The 24,891-nt window shown below is 33.5% G+C and overlaps 1 protein-coding gene across 2 annotated transcripts; it reads left to right on the plus strand.

Annotated features, from left to right (window-relative positions):
* Positions 1–5,001: 5,001 nt before the first annotated feature.
* Positions 5,002–24,545, plus strand: LOC131301285 (L-ascorbate oxidase-like). 2 transcript variants are annotated; one of them, XM_058327483.1, is made up of 5 exons: positions 5,002–5,407; positions 6,008–6,100; positions 9,985–10,197; positions 19,689–19,883; positions 23,357–24,545. In XM_058327483.1, the coding sequence occupies exons 1-5, from the start codon at positions 5,102–5,104 to the stop codon at positions 24,320–24,322; spliced, it is 1,773 nt and encodes a 590-aa protein (XP_058183466.1). In that variant the 5' UTR covers positions 5,002–5,101; the 3' UTR covers positions 24,323–24,545. The 2 variants fall into 2 exon arrangements, with proteins under 2 accessions (XP_058183466.1, XP_058183467.1); XM_058327484.1 differs by lacking the exon at positions 9,985–10,197 and having other exon boundaries at positions 5,032–5,407.
* The last annotated feature ends 346 nt before the right edge of the window (positions 24,546–24,891 follow it).

The following is a 24,891-nucleotide window of genomic DNA, read 5'->3' on the forward strand; positions in this document are numbered from 1 at the left end:
TCTCTCTCTACGTGTGATGAGGATGGGGGAAAACATTACACGTTTTCATTTTAACAGATTACAGGAAAAACTATCCTGTGTTGGTGTGACCTATAACCACTTATGTTCCAATTTCATTTAGTTAGCTAATTAAGCCCAAAACACATCACATAATTAACTTAAAACATAATTAAAGATTAGGGGTATTACAGGGAAGTTAGTATATTAACTACTGCTGGCTAGGAATGGGTTAAAATAAATACTCAAACTATTTAGGCTATCTAGAAATCTGCGATTATCCCCACGCGTATTCCAGAGGTTATCTAGGAGACATTGCTGGGTTTCATCAATGTTGTCTAAGTAACTTAGCTTCCTAAACTTTATGCTTGCTCTATCAAGAATCACTGGCAGGATGATTTTTCCAAAGTACGTAAATGACTTTCTGTTAATTTTGAGACATCTGTAAGACAATCAAATAAATCATTAGTAGGATAAATGAAACAATTTCTTAATTGACTTAATTCATGTTGTTCTAGTATTGATAAAAATTTAAAATTTATTTTTTGACCAAAAGATGTAGTGGTAGTGGTAATTTTATCACTAGTGGCTGTGAATGGATAAAGTAAGTAAATAAAGGGTATTCCTAGGATTACTTTGTCAGTTAAGTTTTGGACTAAAATAAATGAGGTTTTAAAACAAACTTTATTTTGACAAACACTAACTTCATGTAATTTATATCTAATTCGCATTTTACTACCATTTGCAGAACTCAACCGTTCAGTTATTTTTTGAAAATATTGACTTGATATTATTCTTTCTTGGATGCAATTTAGATCTACTCTTGTATCGATAAGAGCAATGACTTCAATTTTATAATTTTCTATTATTAATTTGACATTAACATGCTATTTTTGTATATTTATCTTATTTATTATATTTAATCTGTTACTTTCTGGATCACTATTTGGGTGATCAATATCTTTTTCTTAACCAGAATATTATTCTTGATTATTGGTTTCATTATCTTCTAAAGATTCGTCTGAAGATGGACTATCCATTTTAAATTTAACAAACCTTTTGCTTGGTTTTGGTAGTTGGTCTTTGATTTTTATGATTTCTTTTTTAATAAGATCTATCTCTTGTTACAAATCTTGTAAAGTAATTTCTTTATGAATTTTACTAAATCGTTCTCTAGTAGCATTAAGACTAACTATTGGTTTATTATATTGGAGTTTTTTACCTTGTTGTACTATAAGTTGTTTGAGTTTTTTAACATATTATTGTTTTAACTCGGAATCATCTGTTCTACTAATTAGATCAATTAATAATTCTTCTTCTGGTAATTCTTTGGTATGTACATTTATTTTTTTGCAGCAGTTATCAATACATCCAATCTCAATTTGATCGTGACTTGGACTATCATTAAGAGAATGGTATTCTGAAGATTTAATAATTTATTCTCCATCGTCTGAATTACTTAGATTTTCTATTCTAAAAATTTCTAAAATCTGTTGTTTATCAGTATCAGATATATTAAGTTAACTGATTTTTGCTTTGATTTTACATTCATTTTTGTAATATCCTTTTTTACCACAGTTGTGACATGTAATATTACTTTTGTCATACTTTACATCACTGGTCGTATTTTTTCTTTCTATTCTTTTGACTTTTAGGTTTTTTGTAATATTTATCTTTGGAGGATTGTGATTTACTATTCCTAGAATACTTGTGATTTTTACTTTTGTTCTCAACTTTCTAATGATGTTTATGTTTTCTTCGTGATGGTGCTGCTGGAGGTAGACCGTATTGTTCACAAATTTTTTCTAACTCATACTTGGCTTTATTTTTATTTTTTTGGGCTTGTTTACTAATTTTCATATCAATACACATTCTTAATTATTCTTTTTGAATGATACTAATAATGTCACCATATGTTAACTTATCGTATTCAATTACTCCTGTAGGTTGACTGAGAACATCTTTAATTTTGTGGAAAAATAAATTAGAGAGCCCGTTAATAAATTTTTCTTTCCAAAATGACTTTGTACAATCATCTCTAAGCATAACTCTAGATGTAAAAAATCTTTGTACCATCTAAAATCGTTTAGTATTGAACAATGCAAATTACTTAGCTGATCCTCATGTATGCTAGAAGTAATGTTACTAGGTTTTTCAATAAAATGTTTAATTATGTTATAGATAAGAGTGTTAACCCCATCTGGTGCTCCCATGCCAATATTACTATCAAAAATTAGGAGATCATTCTTATCAATTTGGACAGTATATTTATCTGTTCACGTGACTCATTGGTGAGGTATTTATCCCACCATGCTTTTAACATTCAAATAAACCAAGAAGTTAATAAATCAACAATTTGTGGTTGATTAAGGTCAGTGTTACTCAAGTTACTATTGGCAACCATTGATATGTGATTTAGCTTTTCTAATATTTAGCGTTCACTTAAATCATCAATATTCCACTCATATAATTTATTTGAGGAAACAGTAAATTGATTAGTTAAATTATTTTCTTTATACTATAGGTCGAGGGGGTTGGCCTAGAATACTAATTTTTGGTGAGACTGGTAGGATTTGTTGAGGGGTTAAAAATACGATTTATCCCTTAGCCAGAGAATTGTCTTTGTAGTTGGAAAATTTCTTCATTAGAAGAAGTGAGTGAATTTTGATTAGAAGTACTACTATCATAATTTTTTTGTAATTGTGGTAACTTGTAGTGCTTCTGGTTCCGACTTAATAACTAACTTTGTTTGTATTTTTTGAATATTTTGATTCTGATTTATACTAATTCTTGATCTTTTTTCACGAATGTGTATAAGGGATTTTTCTATATTTTTACTAAACGAGGGGATGCTGCTAGATGATCCTTCCTCAATTTTAGTTTCTATTTTATCCAAATGTTTACTTATAGTCTTGAGACATTGATTAGTGTAATTAATTTGTTCAACTATTTGTTTGCACTCAGCTCTCTCATTTGGTAGTTTGAATGAAGATACTGTTATAGATGAACCTTTGTAATCAATAATTATTGAATCTAAAGGAGGATGACTAGAAGTTATGATAGTGTTATCCGACTTTTTCCATTTCATTTTTGTAATAGTGTTGACTTTTTTATAGTATTTTATAGGTAATCGAAAAAATAGACTTCAGCTCTTGTGTCTTCCATAAATTTTTCCCAATGAGCTATTAGTTTATATTGTTGACAAGTATATATTTACTAGCATATTCTTTTCTTTTTTGCTTATTTTCTTTTGACTTAAATTCGAGAAATAATTTGTCAATATCTATATTAAAATCTTTAAGTATGACACATAGAGACGGATCAACAAGGGTTGATGTACCTTCTTCAAAATCAGTTTGAGTTGGAGACCCTTGGGATGTGTCTTTTTCAAATTTTGCCTGTGTAGAATAACAAGGTTTACTGATGTGTGAACTTATTTCAACACCTTTTAGGTTAACTCTAGGATCAAGTAAATTTCTATCTTGTCTAGGCAAAGCAATTGAATTATTTGACCTGCTTGGTTCTTTAATTCTAAGAAGAGGATTTACTCTTTGTTGTTCAAAACTTATCCTAACTGAACCATCTAAGTATTGTTGAATATATTCTAGATCAATCGTATCATTTTACATTTTTTAGGGGTAACTTTCATTTTCACTAAGCCAACTGGCTAGTAACTGGATATCACTCCATGAAATAGTTTTTAGTACTTGTTATTAGCGTTAGTACTACTTTGTATGAGTACAGTTTTATCTTTTGGACTTTTGACTAAAGCATGAATATTTAAATTAATTTTCATACATTTATAATAAATACGGTAAATTAAAGTAATTGATTGACTTCCTTCGAGCATTTGAGTAATTGCTCCAGCAGTTTGAATATTTAAAGTTAAGACTTTCAAAATATTCTTGTCTTTTAGACTAAGAGGTAAATCAGGGTAACGGTTAAAATAAACTGTACCATTATGTAAGCTTTACTCCATTAATCCTAACAGACTATCACTATAGACTATGAATCTACTGTCACTTAAAGATAATAAGATTGAAGAATTTAGTCATTTTCTTGTAAGGGGTTTAATAGCTATTTGTACTAATTCTACATGAATATAGCTATATTTTCTTTCGAAGTGTCGTTTGACTAATTCTTTACTAAGAAGTGTGCATATTTCTTCTTGTTTTGTAATAGCATAAACCGATCTGTTCTACAGTTTTTGCTACATGATCAGTTCTAAAAGTTTCTTCTAAAAAACTTATTTTGTAAATTTTTTTACTGATATTTTGGGTATATTTCAATTTTCTAATTCTATATTTAAATCTTGATACTCATGTTCTTCTTGATTGATTATGTCTAAAAATTTAGATAACGAAGTCATTGAGGAACTGGCTGAAGAACCACACTTGAATATATATATATATATATATATATATATATATATATATATATATATATATATATACACACATATATATATATAAGGGGCGGTTCCGAAGATACCCAAAAAAATACCCAAAATCTCAATCTCATAGTTTACAATCGAATTTTTATGATCCGAACCATTCAATATGTGCAAAATGTGATTTTAAGGGTGCTTGCGAGAAATCAGCAAAAAAAATGACCAAAAAGGCTTGATTTGAGCAGTTTTTATTTGAACCGTTCAATAAAAAACTGTTCGAAAATGTTTTGATCAAGCCCGTTCCGGTCATTTTTTTTGCTAATATCTCGAGAGTCCCCTTAAAATCACGTTCTGATCACATTGAGCGGCTCGGATCATAAAAATTTGATCTGAAACTATGAGGTATTTTTTTAGGTGTCCCCGGAACCGCCCCGAGATATATATATATATATATAAACACCCTAAATCTCAATCTCATAGTTTCCGATCAAATTTTTATGATCCAAATTGTTTAATATGTGCAGAATGTGATTTTAAGAGTGCTAACAAAAATGTGTGTGTGTTCTGATTCCAGTACAACTAGCTAGGGTACTCCACTTTAGCACAACTATAAATGTCTCACCACTCTTATATATTACTGTATGTAATATTAATTATCTCTTCAACCACTAGAACTATATACCCAGAATCAAATATCCTAATTGGAGAAGAACCATGGGTTTAAGGCCTTCTTCTCCTCCTCCTTCTTCTTCTTCTTCTAGGGCTGGTCTTTTGATCATTTGGTGGTGCTGTTTGATTCAGTACTCAGACATGGCTTTGGGTTCAAAGACAAGGCATTTCAAATGGGAAGTGGAGTATATGTACTGGTCACCGGACTGCAACGAGCACATGGTGATGGGGATCAACGGCCAGTTTCCGGGCCCCACCATCCGCGCTCGCGCAGGAGATACCGTCCATGTTGAACTCACCAACAAGCTCCCCACCGAAGGAGTTGTCATTCATTGGCACGGAATCAGACAGGTTATCTATAAGTACTCCGTAATACCATATACATATCATACAGATTCATTAAACTAGTTAGTACGTAGCTGCTGCTATTTGATTAATCGGTTCATTCAGTTGGATACCGCATTATATGGAAAAAAAAATTCTCTAACTTCTTCATATATCAGTCTCTCTCTCTCTCTCTCTAAATTACGTCAAAATATGGAAGTAGTTTGTATCATGTTGAATCATTTCTTTCTCGTCCCTGTTAACTAACTTTTTTCTTATCTCTCTCTCTCTCTCTCTCTCTCTCTCTCTCTCTCTCTCTCTCTCTCTCTCTCTCTCTCTCTAAATTACGTCAAAATATGGAAGTAGTTTGTATTATGCTGAATCATTTCTTTCTCGTCCCTGTTAACTAACTTTTTTCATATATCAGTCTCTCTCTCTCTCTCTCTCTCTCTCTCTCTCTCTCTCTCTCTCTCTAAATTACTTCAAAGATTTTCCAAAGTCACTTCAAAGTATGAAAGTAGTTTCTATCGTTTATATTCAATCATTTCTTTTTCTTCTTTATAGGAGTATTGTTGAATTAGTTTTTTGTTTGTTTTTCTTGATCTTGTTGTGAGTGTTTTTTTCCAGCAAGGGACACCATGGGCTGATGGAACTGCATCCATCTCACAGTGTGTTATTAACCCTGGAGAAACCTTCCTCTATAGATTTAAAGTTGACAAGGTAAAATCACCCTACTCTCTCTCTCTCTCTCTCTCTCTCTCTCTCTCTCTCTCTCTCTCTCTCTCTCTCTTCGTTTTAAGTTTTAACTAATTTATCAACTATATATGACACAGAACAAGAACATAAAAAACTAACAATACAAATCTAGTTTCAAATATTTCCTAGCCACCCACATCTCTGATTTTTGGTACGGTCTTTTAATTTGTTATGAGTGCCGAGGGCATTTTTTTCTTCTTCAAAATTCAGGATGTTCGGGACATCTCATGTAAATCTCGACTAATCCATAGCAGCGGATCCAATTAATTAAGTCGGATCAAAGTCCAGTCTGGACTAACCTCGTCACAAGAGTTAATAGCGCTTAAAAAAAATTTAATTTGAGAAACTTAGACCTAAGATAGAGCAAATCTCTAAGTTTTAGATTTTGACCGACAGGCGACGGGCCAACTACTCGTGGTTATCCTGGACCCTTGTTAAGAAGCTTGAAATGATTGTACATTTTCACGAAATATGTGCTTTAGAAATGTTTGAAGTTTTTAGACTTCAAAAATTTTAGAGCATACGCAAACTGATTTCTTTCGGTGCTTAACCTCATTTTTGAGTTAATTCTGTATACCGAATTGAACCAACGGAGTATTTTCTTTAAATAAGACAAAAATAATAACGTACAAAAGGCTATAATGGCATATCTTCATAAAGAGTTTTCGGGAAGTTGCCTCCAAGCTAGCTCAATTGTAATGGGCATTTCATTTTACGAAAGTTCAAATCACATGCACCCCACCCCTCTTTCCCTTAGGATAGTGTATATAGAATAGGATTTTATTGGATATTAAAAAAAAAAAAAAAAAAAAGCAACCCTTCTATGGCCACCAACGGTGGCAACTGACCAGCATGCAAGGTCCACTTCAAGTCTCGTACGAAAAATCCGAGTCGTTCAATAATTTTTTTTTAAAAAACTATCGAGTGACTCTTGAAAAATCAACTCGATCAATTGAATAAGTGTGGGTGCTAGCTTGATCCAATATTCCTATTTTTCATACAAATTTTAGGATTCTGTAATCTAAATAAAAAATGGAAAGATTGGATAAAGATTAACCGAATAAAGAGCAATAGGCATCATACCAAAGAGAAAGATCTCAATTATGTTGCACCTAACCCCACTCCAAACTCAAACAAGAATCCCAGCTGTTGGCAAGTTACCAACTAAGGCAAAGCAGAATTCTCAAGAGGACATGGCCCTCAAGAGCCAAAAGTCAGAAAAATATGTCTCAATGAGGGACAGGCCCTCACCAGAAAATAGAAACCTCACCCAATATTTCTCCCATCTTAGCTCTAATACTTTATGAGAGCTAAGCCCACAAAAACCCTTATTCCAATCTAGTATATGAGTCAACAGTAGTAGTACATATATATTTAACAATCTTATTGGCAAAAAGAAAATACTCCTATTATAAACTTTTACCAATCTCAGATGCTTTTTCTTCCTTTTCAGAAAAGAAAAAAAAAGGAGATGCTTTTCTTAATCCTTTTTTTGAGAAAGATGCTTTTTCTTAGTCTGAAATCGAAACATGTAGGGTCTGATCAGTTTCATTTGTTAATGGAAATTGATTTTGGCATTTTATTTTTAGCTATTGGTACTCTTTTTTTTTCTATTTAGAATTACAAAAATATCCTTCTACGTGTGAGAAAGTGGATGAACACTAACAAAAAAAAAATGGTAATTCGATAATTTCACATAGGATAAAGACAAAAAATAAAGTGTCAATGACTAAATGTGAAGTGTCAAAATCATTTTCATGTTAATTTTGGAAAAGCATTATTACAGCTTCCCAGTCTTTTTCTCAGTACAGCCGTTTCCACTTCTAGGAAAGTTGCAGGAAATGATAGGAGTATTTTTTTTTTTTTGGAACGTCTTTTCTTTTCTTTTTCTTTTTCTTTTTCTTTTTCTTTTTCTTTTTCTTTTGGCTCAGTTGGGATATTTTGTCCAAACACTCAAAATAGCATGCAAACTACTAACATATTTTCCCTTTACATTATTATTTCAAAAAAAAAAAAACAGTAGTGGAACTATAATTTTGATTTGGGAGTGGTGTTGCTTTAATGGGAGTCCACTAGTATTATCAATTATTTTTTGTAAAAATATGGAGAGATGAGATAAGTGTAAAATGAGTGCAGTATAGTGATGATCTTCGTTTTTGTTAAAAACTACAGTAATAAATACTTGATTCAACTCTCCTAGTCTTTTTAAAAGATACAATCGGTACCCTTCATCTTTTAAATCGTTGTTTTTCATCATTTAAGTGGAAAATCAAGTCATTTGAGTACCGATAATTGCCTAATCCATAAGCATAAATTACTGTTATTTATGAAACCGTGGTGACCCATGCTACTCCCCCTCAATGTAGTTCGCCCCTGAAAAAAGAGAGCTGCTATCCACACAGACCTTTTTAAAACAGATCGTGCATAGATCACGATGTGAGGCCCGCTACGGGTCACAAACAAACAATCTGATCCGTTCATTAAATGCAAAATATTGTTTCAATGATCCTTGCAAAAAAATCAGCTAAATCCAATACATATAGATGTTCGATCCTATCATCTAACTTTTTATCCAGATTTCAGGATAATGAAAAGTTAGATGATTAGATCGACCACTTATAGATATCGGATTAAGCTGATTTTAAGTTGAAGCTCTTAAAAAAATATTTTACATTTAATGAACGGTTCGAATGATTTGTGTGAAATCCGAAGTAAGCCCCACATCATGATCTATACACGATTTGTTTTAAAAAGGTCTGTGTGAACACACTTTCAGCTAAAAAAAACACTTGGAAACTTGTTTGATAACCACTGTTGCGAGAAAATTTTACGAAACAATCACATGTCTAACAGAATGTTTTTAAGGTAAGACCGGTTCCGGTTAGAGTCACAGTCAAGCAATTAAGCCTGAAGAGCTAAGACCTGGCGGCTGGCGGTTGCTTGCTCTTTGATCTTTGAATCTCCCGCCACTAGATCGAAGAAGATCTTCTCCATAAAATAGTGGAGTACTGTTTTACCACTAATTTGTTTATAAAATAGTTTTCGATCCTTTTTGTTTCGTTAAACATGAACGTAGAAAGTATAAACCGAACAGAACTGCATATTAAGAGGTGTTTTCGGTCGTGAAAATTTTGTAGATTTTTATTTGTTGTTGAAAAGTTTTTAAGTGTTTCCAATAGTGAATAAGTTACGTTGTTGAGAAATGTCAAATTATTTTCGGTAGTTAAAAAGTTTTTGTTGGATTTGTGAGTAAAAAATTTGTTGAGTAGGTAAGAACTTTTTTGTTAATAGAAACCAATTAGTAAAATGCGTTAAGTTTTTAGTATTTTTTTGTTAGTAGAAACGGACCCAAGTAACTATTGAGTTTTTTCCCATTAACTCAGAAAAGCTATGGTAATGGCAGTATATAATGAAAATTATATTCCATGCTTCCTGAGAATTGATTCACTTGTCACAATGAGACCCATAATCTCTCGGAGGTGACTTTCAGTCATGTTCGGTTTGGATTTTAATGGAAGTTTTTTAGAGTAATGAGTAGATAGAGAGATAGAGAAAATTTATTAAAAATCGACTCCAAAACAAACAAACGTACTACAGGTTTACCGTGCACCTCAAAATGGCCATTGAAATATCATAACAATTGGAATCATTTCATTTTATAGAATTCGAGTACATTATCGGAATATAAAAATATCAAATTATTTTAACATTTCTAACCACATGATCGAGAGAGATTTCAGATTTTCACTTACCATAGTACAATTTATTTTCGACTCATATTTATTTTTAAAAAAACATATGGTTGACCGGTCATGTGGTTGAATGGGTGTTATTTATCTATGGTGCAGGCGGGAACATATTTTTACCATGGACACTACGGGATGCAAAGATCAGCAGGGTTATATGGGTCCCTTATAGTAGACGTGGCAGAAGGAGAGAAGGAGCCATTCCATTATGATGGAGAGTTCAACCTATTACTGAGTGACTGGTGGCACCAAAGTGCTCATGAACAAGAGCTTGGCCTCTCCTCCAAACCAATGCGTTGGCCCGGTGAACCACAGGTAATCTCTTATTACTACGGAGTAGGCCTATGCAAAAAATCCGTCCACCCGCGAACCCGACCCGAACTGAACCGAAGGGTTTCGGGCGGGATTCAATATGTGGTTCAGACAAGTACGGATTCATTTTTTGTTAAAAATTAGATTTCAGTTCGGGGCTCGGATTGGTGCGTTTCTTACTCGACCCGACTAAATCCGACCAATTCATAAAGATTAATTCGGTTTTTTGTCGGACCCGACCCGACCAAAAGAATCGGACTCGCGGACGGTTCTTACCACCTGTTCGGCTCGGTTTCGAGCATAAAATGTTGTTACCCGACCCGTGCACACCCCTACTACGGAGTACTACCCAACCTCCCCTTTTTTGGATACTAGTAGTACTACAATACACATTTGTTAAAAGAGTGTATTATATGCACATATTTTATAGTTTATTCATAATATTTTAGCGTGTTTCGTAACTTTTGTTCTAGAATTCCAAACGTTTCAATAGTACGATTCGTAACATTTTCATTATGATTTATAACAGTTTGGTATATCTCGTAACCTTTATATGATTCGTAACTTTTTAGCAATACGATTCGTAACATTTTTTCTATAATTCATACTCGTAACATTTTGAGAGTGCATATGATACAAATCCAAATAAAGGAGTGTGTATTGTAATCTTTCCCATTTTTTTAACATGATTTTTACACACTCTTTTTATAGTATTTATTGGCACTCCCGTCTTTGTTTTGTTATTCACGTAAAATTACTAAATTACCATTACCTCTTGACTCAAATTTTCCATATGAAGGACAATCTGATAATAATTTCGTGTGAAAAAAAGATGGAGAAAAAAAAAAGTGTCAATAGATAAAATGAGAGTGTAAAAATAATTTCCTTTTTTTTTCATGCTTTATGTTTTTTGTTTTTTTTGCAACTCCGAGCCACCAAACAAATTTTTTAGGATGGCTATAACCCGCACAATATAGATCACGGAAAATATGAGTTAAATCACAAGAAATCATAATTTTATTTTAAATACGAGCTCACAAGTTCCAGTTTGGCGCTTATGTAAAAAACTCAAAAAACAATCACCAAAGACAAAGTTAGTCCAGAACATATGATTATTACATTAAATTTGTATCTCCTAATTTATTCTTCTCCAAATGATATTAGGAGGATTGTATAAATGATAATTTAGATATTTTATTATTAGTGAAAACAATTGGAATATTTTATTGGTATAACATTTATAAACAGGAAAAAAATAGTTTTTTATTGACATAATCAGAGAGCATGATTGCTAGGGACAGAACAAACGAAACGTGACGAAAAGAGAATACTTAAAAAAATTCCCAGCCTGGTTTCACTTTTAAATTTGCCATAATCATATAGTTAGGGTTAGTTGGCATATCTTTATCCTTTTGACCAAGTCGATCTAATTTTTAATAACAAAATAAATTTTTGCAGTCTCATTTTTACTACTATTTCCTCCTGTCCAAATTATTGGTCTCTTTTAAAGAATTTATCATTTCTGTTAAGAAAAATAAAGCATTTTATGTACAATATTTAATTTGTTTATGCTAATTTAAATATCTCAATTAATTTTTAAGTTAGTGAGAAAGACTTCAAACATTACGCAAAGACGTACTTTACATTTTATCGGATAATATCACAGTTATATTGCAACGCCCCGAATTTAGGGAACGTTAAATAGGAAATTTCATTGAAAATCTAAATAGAGTATGGCTCATTATTACATCATAACCTCCATAAGAGTACTTTCATTACAAAAGGGAGGGAAACTAGGGTTCCTAACTACAGTTCCGCCTGCTCCTCTATCCTAGCCAGTTCTACAGCTCCAAAGGCCTCCAAGGTGTATAATTCACCTTGATCATCTACAAAGTTTGACACATTATACCAACGTCGCCACTAGTATAATATGTCAGGGTCACCAAAGGTAACACCATGAGCTACGAGAGCTCAATAGAATAATTCATACCCACTAACCCTTAACTTACAAGCAGTAGATCACAAAATTAACGATTTCAAAATAGTACATACATATCTAACTGAAACAGTTAACAATGAAACAGCCACATTCGCTATTCAACAGTCGTTGGTGTCCATGATTTCTGAGTTTCTCCTACGCGTCATTTCGTAGACCGTGTCACTGGTTTCACCTTTCATTTACCAAATCAACATTTTCAAAATCGTTTTAACACACTCAACCTCGATTCCGCCGTTCCGGTCTTCCGAGTATCCTCACAATAGTTCCGCCGCACCGGGTTCCAATTGGCACACAAAACTTTGTATTTGCTCGTCTCCGCGGATAACCAAGTCATATTACCAATGAGGCTACCACGTCCGGCCCCATTGGCAATATTCACAATGGGCTACCTAGTCCGGCCACATTGCGAGTTTTCATTCACACAACGGGCTACCAAGTCCAGCCATGTTGCGGTTTTCGCAAATCCACAAAATGGCTACCAAGTCCGGTCACATTGCGGGTTTTCTTACATACAATGGGCTACCACGTCCGGTCACATTGCGGTTTCAAAACATATCTTACCATTAACACACCCTAGGTGCCATGTTTCTACTTTTTCAATATTCGTATCTCGTTTTCATGCAAAGACTCCACGGCATGACTTTTCTCATACGTAATCATAAATCATTCATTATAATTTTGAAACTAAACTAGCAAGATCATCAAACTCTATATTATTCTATCATGCTCATATCACAACTTAAAACATAACGCCACATGTACGGACGTCTTTGGAGTGGATACCACTTATACTTTATCACACATCAAACAGGTAATCCAAGTAATCATATATACATGCTCATAACCATCATTAAGATCAAAATACGAATACTTTCATACATTTCGATATGCAAACAACATACAATATACGTAGAGTAGGTAAGTAGAGGTGTTCTACAGTTCTTCTTGGTGGTAGGTACGGCTATGAAAAAAGTAAGTACGTCGGACGGAGTAACTTCCTACGGTGAGCTTCCGGTAGCTTCGAAAGAGAAAGATTTCTCTCGAAACTAGTTCTTGACCAAACTACTTAAACTTTTTGGATCGAAAGGGTGGTCAAGTGGTGGTTTAGTAGCGGCCTAGGATGAGTTTTTTGAAGAACTCAAGAAGAACCTCAAGAACACTAAGAACAAAGTAAGAACAAGGCAAGAATACAAGATTTTCTAGAGAGAGAAGTTGAAGAATTGAATGTGTGAGTTGAATGGTGAAAATGAGGTGCTATTTATAGCAAAATTCTTGGCTATTATCCAAGGAATAAAAAAAAATTAGCAATTATTGTCCAATAGGTAAAAGGGCAATTATGAAAGATATGACCTTGAAAGACTAGATTTTATACTTGGGTTAAATTTTTAGGAAGATTTGATGGAAGAAGAAGTGATGGTTCAAAGATTGGGTTGTAAGGATGTAAGAAAATCATGTCAATGCACTCTCCAAATCTCTCACATCTCTCTGTGTAACGACCCTGATTTTTAGTAAGTAAAAATTTTGTTAAAAATTTGAATTTTATTTTAATACTAGGATTTGCTTCCAAAAACTCCCTTTTAATTCTAATAACCCGTCATAATTAGATTTTAGTCTTTTAAAATTATATTTATTGGCTAGAGATTCTACTTGGCAAGTATAGTTAGATTCTAACCATTTAGTTAGAATAACTTAATTACCAATTCATCTAGTTACTTTCTCCTAACCCTAAATAAGCCTTTTGAACCTCCTTGAACCTTTTGAACCTTTCAAACCCTAATGAAACCTTTTGGACCTAGGACTAGTCAATTAAGTCATACTTGTCATCTTGGATCTTTACTCATTGGACGATAAAAGTTAAGAAAACTTTTATCCATTGGACAATAGACTTTCCATTAGAAAGATATCTATGCTAGACTGTTAAGTACAAATATATAGTTATATATAGGTATATATACACATGCCTAAATGACATATGGTATTATTCTAGTGTATATAGTACCTCACCCTTTTATCCATTGATCATTAACCGCTAGAAAAATTATTACCCATTGGATAACAGTATTAGTCTTGCCATCAAGCACTAAGGTTATTTAAATAAATCATTTTCTATATTTCTCATGTGATGATATACTTATATATATGTCTATGTATCTTGTAGATTTAATACCCTAGATTTTCTAAGTACATAATCTAGTATTATAATGAAACATGTGCCAAATTGAACTATTTTAATAAAGGATTTTGATCTTATAATTTTTTATTAGATTCTTGGAAATCTTACTAGATTTTATAGTACTATTATATATATACTTGGACATGTGTGTGTATGTGTGTGTGTGTGTGTGTATATATATATATATATATATATAATAGTATAATAAGAACATGTGTTTAATAGATTTGTTTATTAGAAAAATCTTGGCCTAGGAAATCTTAAAAGATTATATTATATCTTAAGTACATTCTTATATTTATTACTTGTACATAGAAGAGTGTGTGTGTGTGTGTGTGTGTGTCTATATATATATATATATATATATATATATATATATATATATATATATAAGAGAGAGAGAGAGAGAGAGAGAGAGAGAGAGAGCCAAGAGGAGAGACAGAGAGGGAGGCCGAGAGAGAGAATGAGGGAGAGATTGGAGAGAGATTTGGAAAGATATGGGAGAGATTTGGAGGGTACCGTGACATGATCTTCCTACATACTTTCATTGTCCTTATATATTTACATATTCACACAATCTTTGAACCATCACTCTTTCTCCATCAAATCTTCCAAAATCAAATCCAAGATACTAAATCTAGCCATGTAAGCCTAGAACTAGATCTTGATCTTTCAAAGAAAGCATAACAAGTTGAATAAAAAATGAGATAAGGAGAGAGAGGGAGATTCGGGTGAGAGGGAGAGAGAAGGCATGCTTGGCCTATAAATAGCAAGCTCATTCAAGCTTAAACTCACACATTCACTCCTTGCTCCAACTTCTCTCTAGAATTTCTAAGCTTTCCAAGGTCCAAAGTTCTAGTTTCTTAAGTTTTCTTGAAGTTCTTGAGAGCTACCACCAAACCACCTCCAAAAACCACCCCTAGATCTTTAAAGTAGCCTAGTTTAGTTAGCAAAGATGTTTCTAGGAAGAGAAAATCCATCTCTCTTCCTTTCGAAGCACTTTGGAGCCGTTACGTCGCCGATTCGCAAAACCGACAATCTATTCTCAAAAACTGACCAACCGCCAAGAAGTAAGGTAGGATTCCTTGTTCACCAACTCTACGTATAGAACTGTATGTTAGAAAGTAGAATCATCTTATCCCCTATCTCTAAGTATATGTAGAATATCCTTAACCATTTTCTCTAAGTATATAAGATTATCTATTGCTTGTAATGTTTGGAATGAATGATAGTTAGTAAACTCGTGTTGCTAATGGTGGTATGAACATGTTGAATAATTGACTTTTGCTTCAATAAACATATATTGTTTAGAACTTGCCAAAAAGGAAGAAAGAACGGCTTTCGAAAGATAAGACTTATCGTTGATAGAAGTATTCGTATTTTGATCTTTAAGATGGATATGAGCATGCATACATGAATTGCTTGTATTACTTGTGGTGTGATAAAGCATAAGTGATTTTCACTCCAAAGGCGTCCGTACATGTGGCGTTATGCTTTAAGTTGTAATTTGAGCATGCTAAATAACATAGAGCTGGATGATCTTGCTAGTTTAGTTTCAAGATTATAATGAATGATTTATGTATACGTGAAAAGTCCTACCGCGGAGTCTATGCATGAAAACGAGACACAGAAATCAAGAAAGTTAAAAACATAACACCTAGAGTGTGTTAATGACAATACATGTTTTGAAAAGGAGAAAAAGTTTTGAAACCCCAATGTGACCGGACTTGCCCATTGTGGGAATGTGTGTGTATGTTCCAATGGAAATCCGGAATAGCGGAATCATTGTGAGGTTTGTGTGTGTTTCAATGAAAATCCGGATCAGCGAAATTATTGTGAGGTTATATGCGTTCCCATGGGAACCCGGAGCGGTGGAACCATGGTGATGAATGGCTTGGTTATCCGCGGAGAGGAGCTAATGCAATTGTGTGCCAATGGGAACCCGATGCGGCGGAACCATTATGAAAATACTCGGAAGACCGGAACGGCGGAACCGAGGTTGGGTGTGTAAAAACGATTTTGGAAATGATAATATGGTATATGAGAAATGGAAAATGGTGACACAGTCTACGACGAGTCGCGTAGGAAAAACTCAGAGAATCTTGAACACCAACGCTAGTTGAATATTGATTGTGAATGTGTCATTATTAACCGTTTTGTTATGTATGCATGATCTATTTGAAAATTGTCAGTTTTATGATCTATTGTTCGTAAGTCAAGGGTTAGTGGGTAAAGATTATCCTATTGAGCGTTGTAACTCATGGTGTTACCTTTTTGGTGACCCAGACATATTATATTGGTGGCGACGCCGGTATAATGTGTTAGACCTCATAGATGAACAGAGTGATCTATACACTTTGGAGGCTTTTGGAGCCGAGGTGCTTGCTAGGATGGAAGAATGGGCAAGGCAGTAGTTAGAAACCCTAGTTCCCTCCCTTGTTGAATAAATATACTCTTGTGAGAATTATGATGTAAATTTGAGCCAGACTCTCTCTATTTATATAATAAAATGCTTTATTAACGTACCCAAAATTCGAGGCGTTACACTCTATCTCTCACTAGTACAAGGTACCTATATATATAACTATGCATATCTAAGTATATTTAAGTACTATGTGATCCAATCTAGGAAAGAGTAAGGTTTTCAAGTGTCAATCTAGAGAAGATATGGTCAAGATTCTTAGAAATAAATTAAGCTAAGAAGTACTCATATCTATATATAACCATATATGTGTACCTAAAAATCTTAGTACAATATCTTTCGAGGTCAATGGCAAGTCTAGGTTTTCTATTATCCATGTGGTAAAAATTCTCCTAATATTTATTGTTCAATGGGCAAAGGTTAGGAGTATGGTCTAGGATTCCCCAGAAATATAATAATGGCTATGAGGTACATAATCCTATATATAAATATATAGGTGTACTTAGCAAGTCTAGGAAAAATAACTTATAAGGTATATGTACCTATATATAAGGTTATTTGTGTACCTAGAAAATTTAGTAAAATACCTTATAAGGTACATATATCTAGATATATAAGTACTTAGAAAATCTAGGGAATTGACTTGCTTTTATTACCCAATGAATAAAAAATTTTCTAGTAATTATTGACCCAAGGGTAAAAAAAGAGAAGAAATAAAAAACTAAAATAAAATAAAAATAAAAGTACACTTGGAAGATATAATGATTTTCTAGTCTAGGGTTGGAAAGATTCACAATGCTCAAAGATGGTCAAAAGGTCAATCTAAGGTTATGAGAATGTAACTAGATTAACTGGTAACTAGATTTCTTTAACCAATTAGTTGGAAGCTAATTCTACTTGTCAAGTAGGATTTCTAGCCAAAAAATATAATTTAAAGATTTTATTTTACTTATTAGGAAAATAAACAAGTGCTTCTATAAGCATACTTGTCTTTAGAAAATGATAGATTGTTTGGTGCGAAAAGATATAATTTTATAAGTCTCAAGTCTAATTATGACGGATTATTAGAAATAAAATAATAATTTTAAAAGCAAATCCAGGTAATAAAAATAAAATTCAAATTTTTAACGAAATTTTTATTTACCAAAAATCAGGATCGTTACATATATATCTAAAAGTGACGGGACGGGGATTCGGCCGAAAATCTCAGTTGATCAAGAGTTAGCTCACTCGGCCCAAAAAACAATGGTAACATAGTAAATTCATAGGAGTAATAAAGAGGACAAAAATACCAATGATAAATAGAGGAATGTGAAAATCACTAGCACTTAAGAAATGGACTAGGAGACGAAATCCAATTTAATTTATGCGCGCATTATATCATTCAAAGGGAAAATTTCATATTGGCACCTAATATTTCACACAAATCACACATGGACACCCGATCTTAACGAAATATCACATAAATACCTAATGTATTAAAGAACTCATCTATTAAACCCCTACCGTCAATCTCCGTCAAAAACAAACGGAAAATATTTTCCTCTCTCCAATTTTGCTATCCGCACTGACTTTTTTTCACAGATTCTACACTTTTTTTTGTGGGGCCCATTTTTGAGTCTCATACATATTATCCGATCCATTGATTATATCAAAAATATTTTTTTGAGAACCCTTACAAAAAATCAACTCCATCGGATAAATGTAAGTATATGATCCAATCGTACAACTTCTTATTCAAAATTTCGGATTAAAATTCTGTATGAAAAGTTATAAAATTCGATCTAACACTTAATTTACCCCATTGGACTGATTTTTTATAGAGTCATGCAAAAAAACAAATAAATAAAGATTAATGAGCGGATTAGTTCATTTTTAGATCCCCACAAAAAAAATTTATAATACAAATATTTTCTTCTGCGTTATTATTTTCCTTTTTTCTTTTCCGCATAGTGCAAAGTTATTTTTTTTTAATTTTTTTTTGCCAGAGCAAGTAACAGTACTACCCAATGTACCCACACAAATTAGTATTAGATAGATTTTTTTTGGGGCTTACTTTTGGGTCCTTAAAAATAATCCGATCATTTCATTAGTTTTAAAAAAAATTTGCATGACCCTTTAAAAAAATCAGTTCAACGGGGTAAATGTAAGTGTTTGATTCAATCTTACAACTTTTTATTCAAAATTTTAATCCAGAATTATGTATGAAAAGTTGTACGATTGGATCATACACTTACATTTATTTTATGGAGCTGATTTTTTGCAATAGCGCTTGAAAAAATATATGGGACCAAAAAATAGACCCTACAGATCGGATAATTTGTGTGGTACTCAAAAATAGACCCTACAAAAAAAAATTGTGCAAGATATATGAAAAAAAATCAGTGTGGGTAACAAAATTAGAGAGAGAAACATGTTTTCCGTCAGTTTTTTTATGGAGGTTAACAGTAGGGGTTTAATTGAAGAATTTTTTAATACGTCAGGTGTTTATGTGATGTTTTGTTAAGATTCAATGTTCATGTGTGATTTGCGTGAAAGGTCAAATGCTTATATGAAATTTTCCCTCATTCAAAATCCAAAGCATCAATAATGCACAATATTCGGTACTAGTATACATTATACTCCTTCCATCCCATTATATTTGTCCAGTCTGCAAAACAAGAACGTAAAAATAATTCAATTTTTACAAGAAAAATTTTAAAAAATTTCAACAATTCATTAAATATCAATGACTTCTTTCAGTTTATGAAAAAAATTTAATTTTTTTCTTGAAAGAAATACATTATTTTTTAGTTCTCATTTTACGGACCGAACATATATTTTAAGACAAAGATAATATTCCACAACCAGAGTATTATACTTTTATCTTTCTGATGGGATGCAGAATTGCTTTCTTTCAGAGTTTGCTGATGAATGGTAGAGGTCAGTACAATTGTTCCCTAGCGGCGCATTTTACCAATACTTCGTCCACCCAATGCAAGTTTAACGGAACAGAACAATGCGCACCTGAGATCCTCCGCGTTATGCCGAAAAAGACGTACAGGCTAAGGTTGGCTAGTACTACCGCTCTCGCTTCGCTCAACTTGGCAATTGGGGTACGTACCAAAAAAACTCTCTCTCTCTCTCTCTCTCTCTCTCTCTCTCTCATCCATGAATTTAGTTACATATTTCACTCGTAAAAAGTACGGAGTAGTGTAGAATTCCCTTATCTCGTAAAAAGAACTGTAGATTCCCATGTGCTGATCCTCTGGTTCAGATTGAGAGTGCACCATAAAGTAGATTCGCGTGCACCATAAAAGCAAGTCAAGTCATCATGCTATGCTGGCTGAACAGAATATTTGCACGCGTTTTGAGATACTCCTATAGAGATAGAGGCATAAATATGCTTTATAAATTGGCAAAGGGTGGGTTCAAGAAAAAAAAATCTTTATTTTTTAAAAAAGTAATTTTAAGTTTAAAAATAAGATGTTTATTAAAATTTAAAAATATGTATTATAGATCTTGTTTGAAAGATTCCATTGATATCTTTTATACGATGCAAAAAAAGTTAAAAATTATTTTTCATTTACATTATTTTTTGAATTTGAAAATATGAAATAAGCTGCTTATTTTTTTTAAAAATTTCTGAAACGGGCCAAATTCTGAAAACCACCCAGCGGGCATTCAATGATGACCAATACGCGCCTACTTTCTGACACAATTTATTGTGGAGCATCAATATAATATCACCTCGCTGCCTTTGTGTATAGTGATTGATCTTTTGCCTAAATGACAAAACTGACCCCGATTTTCTTTCCCAAACAACTAGAGCATTTCCACCGGGTACTATTTTTTCACTGGAAGGGAAAACTTGAGATTCCGTTCGTTTAAGAATTTTAGATTTTGGATTTTAATTATTATTTTATTTTTTTTAATTATTATTCTCATTTTTTTCTTTATTTCTCTCTAATTATTATTTTTATTTGCAATCATTACTTAATTTCTTTTTACACTCATTACCTATAAATTCAAAATCTCAAAACAAACAGGGTTAAAAAATATGATTAAAAAATTAAGTGCTCCAAATTTCAGTCTTGTTGAACTGGTGCGAAGATCTTTTTTTTTATCATTTTATACTAAATGATCGTAATAAATTTTTTGTTCTAAGGCCTTTCAACGAGTATCATAAGACTCTTTATTTAGTTTCAGTGCTTTCTTAGGGTGGCTATTAAAAGGCTTTAGAGCCGAAAATTTATTATAACCATTTAAGATAAAATGATCAGAAAAATAAATTTTTACCCCACCCCCCACTGAAACCCAATTCCCCTTTCTTTTGGTCCCAGCGAGAAAGGAGAAAGAAAGCAGATAATAAAAAAAAAAAAAAAAGGAGAGAGAAAGAGAGGCTCCAGAGAGAATAGAGAGAAGTGCACGTCCTGACTTTACTTTACAAGTGCTACATATCTAAGGAATGGAGCCCAATTAGGTGTAATTTCTGCACCTTTCACAATTATGTTCTGACTTACTACTGTACGGAGTAATAGTTTTGGACTTCTTACACATTTTAACAAGAAGTTAATTACTACATTATTGGAGACAAACAAAACATTAATATCAACTAGCCGACCTAATTTCTGAACTAATATGCCCACTAGTTCTCTTTTAGTGGAGATGGCCTCACAACTTTTGGGTACAATTACTTAACCACAGCACTAAGGTCTCATTCAGTTAAATAAATTATTTGGCTTATTTATTTGTTTTTATTTAAATTTTTTTGTATTTTTTAGTTTTTTGTCGATTTTTTGAAAATTGTTACTTTGTCATGATGAGAGGAATCTAAAAAGTAAAAAATTACTATCGTAATCTAATTTTTTTAATAAAGACAAAAAAATTGAATCATTGGCTTATTTTCGTCTTTATTCAAAAAAATTAGATTTTGATCGTAATTTTTTACTTTTTAAATTCCTCTCGTCATGACAAAGCAAAAAACTTTAAAAAATCGACCAAAAACTAGCAAATGCAAAAAAAAAAATGAATAAGAACAAAAAAATAAGCCAAATAACTAATTTAGCCGAATGAGCCCTAAATGCAATTTTCCACCCACTTCATTGGTTGCAAAATATCTGGAGTAATAGTTTCCTTCTTACACAAATACACTACTTAACTAATGCACTAGAGGTCATGGTACACACAAAAAATTAGTACAATTTATGGTACCCAAAAGGTCACTTTAGTAGTAAATATTACACATTGAGTGGTAAATATTTCATAAGATGAGGTAAGTACTTACAACTACTAAAGTGAAATGCTTACCACTCCATATGAAATATTTTTCACTCAGTGTGAAAGTATTTCATATGAATTGATAAGTATTTCACATCGGGTGATAAGTATTATACATCAAAAATACTTATCACTCAATGTGGTATACTTACTATTAAAGTGACTTTTTAGATACCATGCACGAAAAAGAGATTTGTGTACCATAGAAAAATTCAATGCACTAGAAATGTTATCTATTAAGTGACTTTTTAGATACCATACATCAAAAAGTGATTTGTGTACCATAGAAAAATTCAATGCACTAGAAATGTATAAGGTTGTCTCCACTAACTGGGGTTTGCTCCCACTCTAGCGGTATGAGTTCAATTCTCAGGGTAAATCAACCAGTTGGAAAATAACCAATGGGGCTAGTTTAGTTAATTAGAACTCTTGCAACAAGAGATCAGAAGTTCGAATCTCTCCATCTGCCTATAGGTGTTATTCCTTTCATTGGCTTTTCATTTCTTTCTTTATTTTTATCCTATAATAGGTTTATTTGATGTACTATTAGTTGAGTTGTTGGGTTTAGTTGTCTCATGAACCCTCACAATTAATGTTATGTCTTGGGTTTGTGTTTTGTACTTTATATGTAGTGTAAATGATCTGTAACGATTGACAAAAAATAATTCAGTTGGAAGGTGAAGTCCATGAGTAGTTTTATAGGCGCATCCAGTTGTCCCCTCCTAATTGTTTCTCACTACTTTCTGTAAGTGTTGGTTCCCTGCGGCCGGTAATAAGTGGACTAGTCTCACCTCGTTTGGGTAGGGATACCTCCTCCTATGTTGTAAAAGATAATTTCCTTTTTTTTTTTTTTTTAAACTAGTAGTGCAAAAGAGTGCATTTACTGAAGGGCAAATTAACCACGAGGAACATAAATTAGAGGGGGGAAAACAAAGGACGCCCCTGACAGTTGGAAAAAAATAATAATCAGGAATTCCTTTACCACGTTTGAAACATCTTACACCCATTTAAATTTGGAACTTGAACTTTCAGTACCCTTTCAGTGTTAATTGGGAATCTTTACATACATAACAAGAAATGGGGGGAAATCAAACACAACCTTAAATGGCATTAGCGAAAACGAACTAGACACCCTCAATTATCAAAAGAAAAAAAGCATCAGCAAAGGTCGGTACCGTTAGACCAGTACCATTTGGGAACTTCTTGACTGATTCGATCTATGAATTTGAAGGCACGTCCGTGATTTTCATTCTAAAACTTCACATAATGTTACTCGGTTTTAACCCTTGGTCAATGTCTGAACATGCAGAATCACAAGATGGTGGTGGTTGAAGCTGACGGAAACTACGTCCAGCCGTTTGCGGTGGAAGACATGGACATTTACTCCGGCGAAAGCTATTCAGTTTTACTCACTACTGACCAAGACCCTTCACAAAACTACTGGGTTTCAATCAGTGTAAGAGGGAGGAAACCCCAGACCCCTCAAGGCCTCACCATACTACACTACCTCCACCACCCCAAAACCTCCCTTATTCCAACAAGGCCGCCGCCAGTCGCCCCTCTCTGGAACAACTACACCCATAGCAAACTATTCACCACCAAAATCCTAGCCCTCATGGGCACCCCTCAGCCACCCACCACCACTCACCGCCGTATCGCCCTCCTCAACACCCAAAACTACATTGACGGGTACACCAAGTGGGCCATCAACAACCTCTCCTTGGTCCTACCATCCACTCCATACTTGGGTGCCCTTAAATACAGCATAAACAATGCCTTTGATGGGGAGAAACCACCGGAAAACTTCCCAATGGATTATGACGTGATGAATCCAGCGACGAATCAGAACTCGAGTTATGGAAGCGGGGTCTACATGCTAGATTTCAATACCACTGTGGATGTGATACTTCAAAATGCTAACGCTTTGGCGGAAAAAACTAGCGAGATCCACCCGTGGCACCTCCATGGGCATGATTTCTGGGTGTTGGGATATGGAGAAGGGAGGTTTTCCAATCAGAAGGAAAATAACTTCAACTTGAGAAACCCACCGTTCCGGAACACTGCAGTGATATTCCCTTATGGGTGGACGGCGTTGAGGTTTGTGGCTGATAATCCGGGAGCGTGGGCATTTCACTGTCATATCGAGCCTCATTTGCATATGGGTATGGGGGTAGTTTTTGCTGAAGGAGTCCACCTTGTTGGAAAGGTACCACATGACGCTCTCACTTGTGGTTTGACAGGGAAGATGTTCATGGGTGGCAACGGCAAACCATGATTCATGTCCACGATTGATGCATGAGACTATCTAAATCCATCTATAACTAGTTCTAAAATTCTATCTTATACCTATTGGCAGCTATGTACCTCATTGGCATCATCTTAAGTGAACTACACACATCTATATCTACATAGAGATTTGTGTGCCATGGGGACTAAAGTAGAGAGTGCTGTATAAATACTGGAGTAATTCTAGTGAGACAATATATCTCCCTTATTTATGTTTACCGACTTTCATGCATGATGTGGATAAATAAATATCAGCCATCTCACTGGCTGGCCACATCAGCTTTTCGGTATACATGCCAGAGGCCATTCGGCGATCAGGTTTATGATCATAGGTGCAGAATGATGAATAGCGAGTGCTAAAGAGTTCAAGGGCCAAACTCAACAATCGGGAAAAGAAAATCACATTTATTCATGGTGCCATTGAATAAACGTTAATTAAAAGTTACAACTTGAGAAGCATGAAAAACTTGCATATTAGCACAGAACAAATGAAGTCTTACGCATTAGCCAAATTATTATCAAAGTCGAGCAAGGCACGAAAATAAAATCAAAAGGTCC

This window comes from Rhododendron vialii, chromosome 9a (assembly GCF_030253575.1).
Source record: "Rhododendron vialii isolate Sample 1 chromosome 9a, ASM3025357v1".
NCBI classification, from domain to species: Eukaryota; Viridiplantae; Streptophyta; class Magnoliopsida; order Ericales; family Ericaceae; genus Rhododendron; species Rhododendron vialii.